The 14107-nt window shown below is 43.3% G+C and overlaps 1 protein-coding gene across 1 annotated transcript in view; it reads right to left on the bottom strand.

Annotated features, from left to right (window-relative positions):
• The window catches only part of LOC139609715 (bone morphogenetic protein receptor type-2-like), a 37227-nt gene that overhangs the window by 4877 nt on the left and 18243 nt on the right, over positions 1-14107 (bottom strand). The window contains exons 4-10 of the mRNA XM_071464614.1: positions 12296-12403; positions 12055-12146; positions 7801-8031; positions 3678-3792; positions 2158-2318; positions 942-1089; positions 490-626 (exon numbers count right to left, since the gene is read on the bottom strand). Of these exons, the coding sequence (XP_071320715.1) occupies positions 490-626; positions 942-1089; positions 2158-2318; positions 3678-3792; positions 7801-8031; positions 12055-12146; positions 12296-12403 (992 nt within the window). The remainder of the gene's footprint in view (positions 1-489; positions 627-941; positions 1090-2157; positions 2319-3677; positions 3793-7800; positions 8032-12054; positions 12147-12295; positions 12404-14107) is intronic.

Consider the following 14107-nt stretch of genomic DNA (forward strand, 5'->3'; position numbering starts at 1 on the left):
CTCTCTCTGCTGTTACGCTCCACTAATGCTAATGCTAATATAAGCTTGCTTTCTCCAGCAGCTAATGTTAGTGGTGTAAGAGGAGTAGTAGACCAGAAGCAGGTTCATGCACTGACTGATAGCTGTGAGCTTCCACCCCTGACTTTGGCCTTCTCTGATTGGTTAGAGGGGCGGGGAGGGAATTGTCTCTGCACTGCTGCCAGACTGCTCAGTGAGTCTGAGTCACAGAGACCTTTAACACCACATCGCTACATTAAGATGTGTTTTGGAGCAGATTTAAAAAAATACAACTAAAAAAAGCAGAAAAAAAACAGCTGTGTAAAAGCCAAAAAGAGGCAAAGAGAAGTCATCTGGTGAAAATCTGTATATTTTTTTCCAATATTGTGCAGCCCTAGGTGGTATACTTAGATGTTGACTGATATGAAAAAAATATTTTGATTAAAAAAAAAAAAAAAAAAAAAAAAAATTCCTCTCTCTCACAACATTTACCAAACTGTTCTCTTTCCAGGCCTCGGGGAATTTGGGCCGCTGCTTCTCCCTGGATACCAGGACCTGCATGTCCTCGAACGTTGGGTGGTTCCCTGCCTCCGCCTGAAAGGCCATCTGGTACTCTGGCACAGACTCTCCTAGAGGTAGAGCAGAGCCGGGAGAGGAAGGATGCATCTTAGATATCATTCATGCAGCAGAAATATTGATTTCACTTCCTCACAGTAAATAGGAAAGTTTCCGTCTCCACTATGATGAATGTGCATTTAATTGCAGTCTGCTGTATGTGGCACAGGAGGGGGCCAATTCTTGTGTTGCTCTGTTTGTGATAATGATGGTAGTAAAACTGTATTTGGAGAACGCGTAGCTCATTTGATCCCTCTGCTGCAGGCAAACACAATCTACTCCAAACAGTTATCACACCATCTTCCATCTCCCCTGTCTGCGTGGCTCACCGGGGAAGAGGTCTGTGCATCTCATGAAGGTCTCCCAGTAAACCAGGCCCAGGGCGTACATATCCACCTGCTTCAGCGCTGACTCGCAGTCCCTCAGGTTCACCGCGCCCTCCAGCACCTCGGGGGCCATGTAGCGGATTGTCCCCACCTGTTTGATGAAGGAGGAATAAATGGTGGTGAGACACAAGAAAGCAAAGAAGAAACTAGAATCACCCCCACCCCCGTGGTTCTATGCCTCCACCGACCAGCCGAGTTACAGGAAATACGATCACAATCTCGCCTTCCTGAGTTACAGCTTTGACTAATGGTCAGTGGTGTTTTTGCAGAAAATGATGATGCCACAGTAAAGTCGACCTTTGACCTTTTGGATATAAAATGTCATCACTTCATGTCATCCTATTAGACATTTGAATTAAATTGTGTCATAATTAGTGTATGAATTCATGAGTTAAGGGCAAAAATGTGATTTGTGAGGTCACAGTGAGCTTGACCTTTGACCTTTGACCATCAAATACTAATCAGGTCATCTTTGATACCAAGTGAATGTTTGTGCCAGATGTAATGAAATTCCTTCTGGGCGTTCCTGATATGTTGCACTGACAAGAACATGAGATCACCGTCACCTTGACCTTTGACCTTTGCCCATGAAAATCTACTCAGTTCATCCCCGAGTCCTAAAGAATGCTTGTGTCAAATCTAAACAAATTCCATCAAGCTGGTCTGGACATATCATATTCAAGAGGCCAAAACCGTGTTTTTGTGAGGTCATGGTGACCTTGACCTTTGACCTTTAACCACCAAAGTTCTCAGTTCATCCCTGAGTCCTAATGAATGTTTGTGCCAAATGTGAAGAAGCGTTACTGAGATATCACGTTCACACAAATGTGACGGATGTACGGACAACCTGACAACACAAAGCCCCCCGGCTCTGGCTGTCGCCGGTGTGGAGGTGTGACAGAGGCGAGGAAAATCTGATATACGCGTGCAGCATCACTGTTACACCTTGCACACAGCCCGGGAGAAGAGCTCCTGTTTTACTTTGATTTCCCTCTTAGCAAACAAATACCTCAAACTGTTCATGCAGAATATGTGAAATAATCAGTCATCCAACAACCATGATTATACAATTATCATGGGAGTTCACTGTGATACACCGCGTCCCTCTGATGCTCTTCTTTAAGAATGAGACTTGGACCGCTTCCTCCTGAACGCTCACCTCACTGATGGCAGCGTTCTCCTCCTCCCCGTGGCGCGCCGGCCTGTTTCCCGTCAGCTTCATGGACAGGCCGAAATCGATGATGACACACGTGCCGTCGGCCTTGACGAGAATGTTGCGGCTGTTCAGGTCCCTGTGGGAAACCGCTGGCTTGTACAAGTCTTGATGGATGAAAAATGAGAGGAAGGGATAGGGGGCGGGGGGGCAAGGATAACACAGAGAGGATCAGGAGAAGACACGGGACAAAAGAAATGGCCTGATTTATCTTTCATTACTAATCTAAGCCTGGCTCCCAGAATTCTCTGTTTCCTAGATACGGTGTACTCAGGCTGCTTTTGTGGTTTATGCTAATGAATGATAACATCCAGAAAATCCCTTCATATAGTTTCCCATTCCCCCTCATTACTCACTGTTCACTGAAGCAAGCTGCACCGCCAACACACACTCTAAACCCTCTAATCTAATCTACTACAATGGGATTAAGACCATATCACTGAGTAGCCCCTGTCTGCAGTATCTTGTTGTCCAGCAGAGGGAGCAGGGAGGCTGCGGGGGCCCCCTGGAAGTTGTGGCAGTCACCATAGTTATCTGCTGCCTGCTACTGGTGTGCAGGAGGAGTGGGGGAGGATGTCCACTGTACCGAAGCCCAAGAGATTCTGGTGTTAGCAGCTAAACACACAGAGCTGACGAACACCAGATCATTTCTCCCGTCACCTCTGCTATAAACTTGCAGAAGGAAAAGGGAGCTGGAGCTTTTGTATTTGTATGTATTTGTCACACACTTGCACAAACAGTAACCTCTCCTTCCCCTCCCTGGCGATCTATACTTAACACGCCGCTGCGAGCGGACGCTCCCCGCTCCTCACTCCTGAGCCTGTTTGATGTGTATCTGTGCTGATGAAAGGAAAGCAGGGGTACGGGCCGAGTGCGGCCGCTGCAGCTGAGGTTCACTGAAGTGAAAAAAACAAAGAGTCCAGGCTCTGTTTAGTCAGCTCTGCGTCCTGAGGCGGATCTGACTGAGCCACAGGAATATTCGCTTGTCATCTGAATCCCTATCCCGCCCTTCGCCTTCCTTCCCCCCTGCTTTGTCCCTCCCTTCATTTTTCACTCTCTCTGAGGCTAGCTTGAGGCCACTCTATAAATACCCTCGGCTGGGCGTGCACCCAGTGTGTGTGCGTGTTAGTCGAAATGCAGGGATGCAAGGTGCTCCGAGCCAAACAGACCCACGTGGAGCTGCAGCGTGCAGGCCGTAAGAAGGCTCAGTGAGGCAGTAAGACGGGATAGAGAGAGTAACGCACACACATGCACTATTTAAAGCCTTTCTAAATAATCTAAGCTAATTGAGCTAAAGGCACAAAAAGCTTTCCCGTCTTCCGCCACAATTCTTTGTATGCGTTTGTGTTTCAGTAACAGATGGAAGAAGCAGCCTTGGAACTCGAGCCCGAGTAAACTGTGAGCAGTTATGTAATTAATTATGTGTGTGTGTGTGTGTGTGCACGTTTATGCGGACTCCAGCTCACCTCCCTTGAAGAGCTCCGTGTGCAGGTACGCCAGGCCGCGGGTGACCGAGTGAGCGAGGCGGCAGCTGCTGACCCAATCGTTGGTCTGGACGCTCAGGTAGCGGTTCAGTGAGCCCTGAGGAGGAAACGAGGAAAAGGAAAGAGGGGGCAGGAAAGGAAAGAGGGAGCAGAGAGTTCAGACGGAGGCGGAGAGAGAACACAGAAGAAAAAAAAAAAAAGAAAATCAATCATAAGTTTCACTTTCAAGATCTGACAGAGGAAGAAGACGACAACGAGGGGAGGAGAAATCACTGCCTCGGCGTTTGTCATTTTCAAACACAAGTCAACACAGTGATGCGTGTGTTGAACCAGTCACACAAGCACAGGTGGGCCTGGGGCGCTCAGTTCTGAGCCGAGACCAGCCATGTGAAAGATGGATGAGTTACGAGTGAAGAAAGTATTAGCTCAGTAGAAGACACACAGCAGCCAGTGGGCAACAAAAGTTTGCATCCAGTCAAACTTACAGAGGAACGTCGACAGAGAACGAGCTGGTCAACTTGAGTAAAGGCAAAATATCCCTCGAACACCAGAGCTCCTCGTTAAATTTCATTCAACTCGCAGCTCTGCTGAGGTCTTACGGCTGCACAGGAGAAGACGCCTCGTCCCAGCTCATTTGCTGCCCAGGCACCTGGTGCCCTCATCTCTGAGGCACACCGAGCTCAGGTGATTGATAAAGCAATAAAGTGACATCCCAGCTGCAAATGAGCCAAACTGAAGTCATTCCTGACACAATCAGTGATTGATATCGATGTGCCTCTATTTTGCAGTCACAGCCCGTACTGTGCAGCAGGTGACGAGCCTTTGGTCGGTTTAATAAACTGATGTGAGCCAATGTAGTTGCCTGGGGCTTGTGATTTGTAGGTTTCTTCAGAACTTAGATAGTGCACAGTGTTGAAACACCTGCTTTCTTAATAGGGCTATTTTACATATAACTTCATATGGCTTTTTCCAGACAGTGATTTAAGAAATGGCAGAACACTTCTGTAACAGTGTCAGTGGTTTTTTAACCCACACTTTTTTCCTCCTCCTTGTCAAAACATGCAGGTTTGAGCTCTTTCAATGCCGTCTTCTGTTTACGAGTTGTGTCACAACCAATCTCACTTTTGCTTAGTTTATAATGGAGTATTCATTTGGAAAGCACAGTTATGTATTTAAGAGGTGTTATATCTAATAACTTTAGAATTTTAAGTTCAGCTGCTGTCCCAGCTCGACATGTCTCTCATCCCGTGGACGGACTTTAATTCCGGTCGAGAACCGCTACACCTGCCGTGACACCGAGCTCGGTTAGGCTGCAGAGCAGAACAAGGGCTGCTGTGGCCAGCTGCAGCTGCTGTTAACGGTTGGTGGAGTTTCTCTTGTGCCACCGACTTCACCCCCACTTCACACACATCCACATCCACATCCATGGAGGTACGCTGAAGGTTTTGGATTTTAATATTAAAATTCCTCTGACACTAAAATACTACAAAGGTCACGTCTAACACTTCAGCAGGAAAAGATTATCCTCACATTAAAACTTACAGCTTTCAAAACGGCTGACCTTGTGCTCTGACCTCCCTGAGGAGGGGCCAGAGCTTCACATTAAAACTCACTTTCAGAATGTTTTATCACCACCCAATAAAGGCCCCGTAGTTGCCCTAAATTACGAGGAGCAGCAACAGCTCCACAAAAAATGTTCACCAGAAATTATAGTGGATATTATTAATTTCCTTCCTCAATTATCTCCATCAGCCTCGATAATCCATTATTGGCTGGGCCCTGACACACAAGCGCACAAAAACCAAATATACACACACATGAGCATGCTCTTAATCTTTTCTCTCAGAATCAATCACAAGACAATTTGCGCATCCGCTCCTAAAGAAAATTACATTACATCTGTTCGTTTTCAATAAATTATATTATCATTTACTTGAATGCATTATGTGTCCCAGTCTCCTGGCCTGGCTTGCACTGCGTTCCCATGACAATGTGTGTTAGAGTAATGGTTGTGATGCATAATAGGCACCTTTCATAGGCTGGCTGGGGGTCAGCTGACTCGTATTTGCGAGTCTGAACATATTCAGTTGTGAGGTACATCCGCATTAATATTGACGAGCTCCTGGGGGCAGCCATCAGCAGTCAGCGTCGATGTTTTCCATCACTTCACCAGCTGCATCTTAATTAGGCTGAGATGCATGAAATGATTACACTTTTAACTTGTGTATTCAGGTTGGCAAACTCCACTGGGATGAAAAAGGTCTAGGGTCTGACAACCCATCAACGCTGTTGAGCAGACATAGATGGAGTAAGTCTGACTGCATTACGCTCAAGTGCATCATTTTGATTAAGGATTTGATCAGTAGTTGGAAAACTGCTTGATTGATTCTGATCGATTAATCTTGTCAGTTATATAGTAAACGGACAAAGTGTTTTCTGGTTTTGCTTCTCATGTGTGGATTTGCTGCTATTTCTCTTTTTATGTCATTGTAAATTAAATGTCTTTAGGCTTTGGACTGTGTCCCCTCCCCACGTTACATATTACGCTTTGCACCAACAATACCCCAAACACACACTGCACCCTGTTAACGTACGTGGTGGTTAAGGTACAGCAGCAGAGATGTGAAAGTTATATAAAACAGCTGCTTTTCTAAAGAGTGAATGTGCCTCAAGTTGCCACAGGATTTCACAAAGAAAAGTAAAGTCATGGCTGCTTGCATTGTATCTGTCGTACACTGACAGATGCAATGACTAACGGGTCAACTTTGCTTCATGACATACTGTATTCAGTGCATCACCAGAGCCAAACAAAGCTGAAGCTAGCTGATGTCAGACAAGGTCTTGTTGCTGTAGTTCATGTAGTTGAGATTAAATCAGAGCCTGTCGTTTATATTATGAATATATTTTGAATAGCCACTAAATTCTGTGAAATGTGTCTGTCTTTAGTAGTGTTCACCGTTAGTGAATACATGCATGTTAACTCTAACTTAAAGGGATCTACGCCACTGTTTGGTGTCGGTTTTCCTACAGCTGTATCAGAGCTGGATTAAGTTACTGCTGATGTTAACTCAGCATTTTTCCTACTGCTGCTGCCTCATATTCAACTGCGAAGCGGACACAGGAAATGAAATGTATCTGACACCAAGGTTAGCACTGGCTGCAAATCATTCACAGTGGCCATTTTTTGTCAGATCATCAGTTTTAAAGGTCACATATATATGAGTTTTTAAACAATAATACAGCAGCAAACAATTTTCTTCTATATAAAAATATAGATGAGTAATGGCGTCCTGAGCAGAGAATGAAGTCACACCCCTATTGTGTGTGTTGTGACCTGAATTTCTTTCTTTGTTTTAGTAGCCGGTCCAGACTGATGTGTATGTTCACCAATCACCAGAAAAAATTCCTTGTATGTGAAAGCATACTTGGCAATAAAACTGATTCTGATTCTGATTCTGATTCTGATTCTGATGTTAGTGCACGAATCCCTCCTCTTCAACCACTGGTCCTCCCCACATTTAAACACACGGGCACTGCCCACAGATGAGCTGGCACAGTGCAGTATGCAGTGTTCAGGTGAAAGCGACCTTTCAGACTTTCTTCCACTGATGAAACCACGTTTTCATCTAAAAAGGCTCTGACAAAGAAATAGATAAAACCAGAGCACATGCAAACAGCCATGAGGACTAAATCCTGGTCGGCCCATGGACCGACCATGGACCATTTAGTGACCATGTTCACTGCACTTCGTTATACCTTGCTGACTGAGAATGTGAAGGGAGGAGGATCTGAGGCCAGCAAAGCATCTGTATTAGTCTGAGATGCTAATGGTCTAGTGTGACATGTTGTGGCCGTGAATATCGTATACATAACCTTTAAATCGGAGAAAGTAATGGAACAACAAGGGCCAGCCATTGTCAACCATTGGGTGTTAGGACATGCTTTGGTGTGCAGATTGTGGTTACTCATGGCATGATGGGAAAATAACCACGGGTGATGTCATCTCGATAAGGACTGAAATCTTAAGGAGTGTAACAGCAGCTGGAAAAGCAGGGGTGAGCACACGTACTTTAAGGTTAAAACTTCATACAGCCCCAGTACTCACATGTGGGTAGTAGTCCATGACGAGCAGGTACTCTGTGCGACCCTCTGGGCCTGTCCGCTCGTCGGCAGCCACAAACCGAGCGATGTTGTCATGCTCCAGCAGCGGTAGCCGGTAGATGGAGCATTCGTTTAGGAAGTTCTGGCGGTTGGCTGCAGTGAAAACCTTCACAGCAACGGGCCGTTCATCCAGAGAGCCACAGTACACGGTGCCGTATCTGCCACGTCCGATCAGCTGAAAAAAGGTGGTGGTGGGACGGGACAAGACTATTAATAGACTTCTTTGTAATTCTAAACCTTCAGCGGTTGCTCGTCTAACTGGAAAATGAGGAATGAAATGATCATTTTGTTTGTGCTGCTTTGAAATGTCAAAGAAATACTGACAAGCAAAGACACAGAGACAGAAAAACAGAAACACGTGAGGAGGTGTACGAGCAAAAATACAGCCAGCCAGCCAGCCAGCCAGGCAGGCAGAGGGGAGGAAATAAACTAAATTACAGGCGAACAGCAGAGTTAAACAGTTAAAATGTCACTAAGTCGGGTCCAAATCATTCAATTAGTGTCCTGAATTAGCCAGAGCACAGCAGGCCGCTAAGATCAAAACACTCTGCTTGAAAAGTCATCTGCACTGGAGTAAGAAATGCATTCAGGAGTGAATTTATTCCTGAGCGAATTCCACTTCCACATCTGCTAAAAGCATTTATCTCCGGCTATGAAATATACTGTGAGAGAACTCGATGGCTGTTTTGTCTGCGAGTGCGACCGCCCCCCCCTTCTCCCGCTCTGCAATGAGTTTGATGTGAAAGAACGTGTGCCTGCATTTGATAAGGTACAAGGACAGCGTTCTGAATTCAACTCCTGCCTGAAAAGATATCACTCTCTGTGCTCTGGTCTGAAACACACTCAAAAGGAGCTGGAAAAACAAGCCTGCATCTCTGTATTTGGATGATTATGTTCGGCACCGATTGGCTGGCTGTCGTGCTGACATGTCAAGGTGCGCAGCAGAAGCGTCGTCGTCCGAGACGGCTAACATTTCACATCACACTGCTCCATTTGCAAGCTTTATTGTTCATTTAAACGCTGCCAATTTTTTTTAAAGCATACCACAGAGTTTTTGATTTCTATCAGTGTACTCCTGACTTTCTGTCAGCCACTGGCACCGGCTCCACCTTGTATGCAACATGATAACCAACTTGCAGAGACTTGAAATTTGCTTGAGACAGATAAGAACACTCAGTGTTTAGCTCTGATGTTGTCAGTAATGTTATTGTTGCGTGGTAAAGCAGGGATGCGTTTGATTACAGTTCTGGTGTGAGGCATTGTAGAAATCTGAAAAAAAAAAAAAAAAGAAAAAAAAAAGAAAAAACACCAGCACGATCCTTGAAAAATAAGCAAAAATGAGCATGTAGAGCCTGGCTGTTTTTTAAAGACGACCCAGCTGAAGGGAAATGTCTCAACTGTGTCCACTAACTGCCTCTGTTGTAGAGATTTGGGAAACACGACTGAACAATCAAAACAATATCAGGGCAAGCAGCGCAAGCCTTGTAATTTTACATCAATCATTGATTTGATTGGATTGATTTATTTGCACACATAAAACATTACAAATACATTGTATATAGTTTTTTTATTTTTTATTTTTAATGAAGTGAACGTGTAGGTGAGGTAAAAAGATAAAAAAAAAAACCCATGGGCCTCACCTCAACTTAAAAAAAATTTAGATCATACAAACTGAGAAAAAAAAGTATAAAATATAAAAAATAATAATATAAGTACATATAACAATAATAATAATAATCATAAAAATAAAGGGAAATAAGACATGGAGAACAAACAAGTCAAAATGATTGATCATTGATCATTTCATGTTGATTTCGACATCAGGATCAGTACTGTTAAGATTTTAATAGTACTACTACTTTTACCATTACTGCACTTTAATGGTACTCTTATCTGTACTTTTTGTTACTTTATGAGAGGGGAAAAAAACAATTACGAACAGAATTAACATTGCTTAATTTTATCACATGTAGTCAATGTTCTCTGACGTTAAAACTTTTATGGCAATAACAAATAGGAAATCTGAATTTCTCCAGTGCCGAGAACAGAACCAATAATGTCTGAGCTTTTCAACACTATGGTCTGGGGTCCGTTTAACACCGGCATCCGGTACCAATCCCAAATTCTGAGTGGTTTGTTTGTAGACATGGGTCAGAGCAGCAGTCACACTGTGAGACTTTGGTCCTAAATTTCTGACAGTTTGGTCTCTAAAGCTCCAAATCGGAGAAGCAGCAGCAAACAGCAGAGGATTTGTTTACAAGTTTGTCTTCTGAGGAAATTCAGAAAACTAGGTGCAATGGCAGCTATCCAATGGTCTATTTGAGGAAAGTCATGAGTTTTGTCACTCTGAAGGCCAGCCAGATTTACTGGACCAAACGGGCGGCAGAGGTAGGAGGACAAGAAAGCACACAGTTGTTTGCACGAGTTTGGCCACCTCTGGGCAAATGACATCATTTGTTGACTTTTGTTTAAGGGGAAAGTAGTAAAAAAAACAACCCCTGGATTCTGAACAACTTTCTTAAAATGTTACTGCACTTTCAGTCAAGAGAGTTAAAGTGTGAAACAACAGGATAATGACGCATCAAAATCCACCAGGAACTGCGTCCAGAAGCTTGAAGCATTTGGAATGGCCCCTTGAACATCACTGAAAATGGGTGGTTAGATCTTAAACATGCTGCGTGTTGCAAGGCGGCCTAAAAATATCTCTGAACTTGAAGTGATCTGCAAGGAGGAGCGGGTGAAAATAGAAAGACTTTGAGCTGGCTACAAAAAGCGTTTGCCGCTCGCATGAATATTGCTGCCTCGGAGACCGACTGTGACTAACAGTCGGCTCTCCAAACAGTTAGCAACGATGATAACCATGCACACAAAGAAATCAATGTTTGGTTTGTGATATCCACTTAGCTCTGTTAAAGTAGAAAGGTTTAGCAATAAATAGGTCGTTTGCAAGTTGGCTAACCAAACAGCGAGCTTTGTAAGGTAATAAGATCCCTGTGCAGTTAGCAACAACAGACATTCCAGAGCTCTTATTCTGAGTTTACCTTCAGTCGGACTCAGAGACGAGCATTTGAAAATAATTTGACGTAAAATTGAATTTATCTGGAGCTTTAGGAGGCTCACGCTGCTAATATAGCCGCTAATATAGGCTGTGTCGACGCAGTTACATTCCCAAATCTCTACAACACTGGCAGTGAATACAAAGTCAGAATGGACACAATTATAAGAATAAAACCCAGATCAAATAAAAACATTATTTTGCTTTAAGCTTCCATCTGATGTATGGCCCTTTATTGCTTTGGATATTTGAGCATGTCAACTGCAGAAAATATTACCTTGTACAAGACAGTGTCTTTCCTTTTTTTTTTTTTTTTAAATCACGATGTCTCTTGTGGCTTAGTTTATTCAAATCAGTGGCTGCATTCATTTCTCATGCTTGCCTCTTAATCCCTTCACCCTGCTTATACTGTCACTGTGGCTGAATATCACCCAGACTCCACTGACTTCCTATCACAATATGAGCTCTGCCGCTGCCGTATCAGGTGTCCAGGATCCTGTATCAGGGTAAGCAAATTCCTATTTTTGTGAGCCCAGACCCGTCACTTAATGCATCCTGCTGTGATCGGATGATAAAAGTCACATTGAAACGACAAATGTAACCATAAACCTTGATGTATTTTGGGTGTACTTTTTGCCTGTGTGCCTTTGGTTTCTCCTCTCTGTTTGTAACTCTCGTTTCCCCTCGTGCACTCCCTGACACACTACACTCCCTCTGTGTAGAGACGCAGGAGCCAGTGAGAACACAAAAATCCTCAACCAATGACAGAAGTGGTCATCTGCTTAAAAAAAAAAAAAAAAGTATAAAACCACAGGATTTGGGGGAATAAATGATGTAGTGAGCCATGCCGTTAAGAGGGATTTACTCTTTGGAGGCCTTAATGCCCTCACATGACCAAGCATACACCACCACCATTACTATTGAGAACTAAAACAATATGGCAACGTGTAACCGTAACATTTAACTGGCTCTACAACACCGCACTAAATTATTTGGTTCTTTCCTGGGCTGGAAAAACAAACCAAATCAAGTGATGAAGAGACAACTGTAAAGTGCAAAACTAAAAGTCTTTCAAGTTGGAGCGAGTCCTGGCACAGAGACAGAGACAGAAAGAGGGAGAGAAACACCACTGTGAACACTGACCTCCAGCAGTTTAAGGTTGTCTAGGTCCAGAGAGCTCTCAGAGCCAGCAGCCTCCATCATATTCAGGTTGTGAAGGCCTTGCTTACCATCTCCTGTTAACATACGAACAAATTGAGAATATAAACAAAAGTGCTGCTTCCATTCATTTCAGTAATTGTAATTGTACCAAAAACATTTAAAACAGCCTTGAATAATGAATGTCCTCTGCTCATCCTCACAGCGTGGCACCATGGTAACTCACCGTGCGTCATGCGGTAACCAAAGAAGGCTGCTACAGCAACCACAGCCATCACGGAGACTGTTGCCAGGGCGATAATTACGGTCTCTTCGTAGCGCAGCGTGCGAGGGTCTGCAAGGAAGGGACACATCAAAATAAAGGCACAAATCAAACTTCGACCTTCATGACGGTGGAGTAAACGGAGTCAGAGCAACACCATGTACCAGAGCTGATCTCGATACAGTGAGTTCCCACTTTATCAAGTACACCTGTACAATCTGATGCAACCCAGTGCAACAGACCTGCTATACATCCAAGTCTGTCTATGAGTTAGCCATTCATATAGACATTGTGCTTTTGGAGAGAGCCACTGGGAGTTAAGGTAGGTAATAAGATTAGCTGAAAACCATATATCAATAATCAATTATTATTAATTCATGATTTCATCTGAAACAGCAAAAAACATAAGGATGATTAGCATATTAAGATACATGCTGAAAATTTTGCACCACATTATGTTTGTGTTACATGATTCACCATTTTACTTCAATACAGCTATACACGCTATACTACACTACATACAATTTATCATTTAAGAGATTTGTTAGAGCTGTGTTTTGTGTAAATTAAAGGTGACATACAGATTCTGCCACTTTATTTTTTTTTCTCCATTGACAAACAGTAGGTTGTTTAGTTCATACATATCATTTAAAAAACACTCACGTCTCCTGTCTTTGATATTTAGCAACATACACAACCAAGCTAGGTCATAAAGAGTCATCAGCTATGACCTGCATTTTCAAAAACTTAAAAAAATGTCTGGATTTTGGATGAAATCTCTGGAATTTAATCCCTACTAATTTTGTAACATTTTTCCCCAGAGTAATAAAAAAAAAAATCTTCAATGCGAAATGTTAGCTTGTTTTATTTCAAATGTACTATTGAACTGGGTTTACACAGATTATTTCAGTTCTGTCGTTGTGATGTTTTTGACTGCTAGCAACACCACGCAGCCAAGTTTTAACTAGTCGAGCCCTGTTTTGTTTTCATAATGCATCCGAAATGCTGCGCAAAGCTGATTATTAGTGCGTAAATGCACTCAACATGTTTTTTAAACCCCAAGGACACACACAGTTTGCTTTGGTGAGTAACTCTGACTGTAAACAGAACTTTTGTTTGTTTACAAGAAAACTGTACAGGGCACCTTTAATCCTCACAGGGAGGCAGGCGTCTAGGCCTTTTGGCTCTGTCTGCACATGTTGTTATTGTATGACTCCTTCCTTATGTTTTGTATTGAGCATATAAACTATTTTTGAGGTCAGAGTCAGTCTGGGGTAACATCTTCCACTTGAAATCGGCTTCATTAAAAAGAATATCTTTTTAAAATTACTGCTACTGTTCAGGTAAAAACTTCAGTGACCAGGTCTGTTAAACACTTTTTTGCAAATGACTGCAAGATTCTGAATACAGCTCTGAAAGCAGTTTGTTGTATTTTTTCTTTCCCAGATAGCAGGTCAATAATTGTAAACAACACAGGCTAGCACTGTATTGGGTATTGCATTGGGTATGGCAGTATGTGTGCTGCAGAAGATCAGGCATGTTGTGAACTGCATGAAGGGGGGAAAAAAAAAAAGAAAAAACACCAATTATGCCAAACAACCATGAAGCACGGACAGCAGACTGGAAAGCAGTGCAGGAAGGCAGGGAGACAGGAACAGAGGATGAGTGTGAAGTAAATGGAGAGCAAAAAATAAAGTGCGTGCTGGACAGACGAATGTGGTTTCAGGAGCTGGTAGGAGCAGTCAGCTGAGGTGGCTGCAGTTTCAGCTGTCTGGC

This window comes from Trachinotus anak, unplaced genomic scaffold (assembly GCF_046630095.1).
Source record: "Trachinotus anak isolate AG129_WGS33_773 ecotype Australia unplaced genomic scaffold, CSIRO_AGI_Tana_v1 ptg000026l, whole genome shotgun sequence".
In the NCBI taxonomy this organism is placed as follows: domain Eukaryota; kingdom Metazoa; phylum Chordata; class Actinopteri; order Carangiformes; family Carangidae; genus Trachinotus; species Trachinotus anak.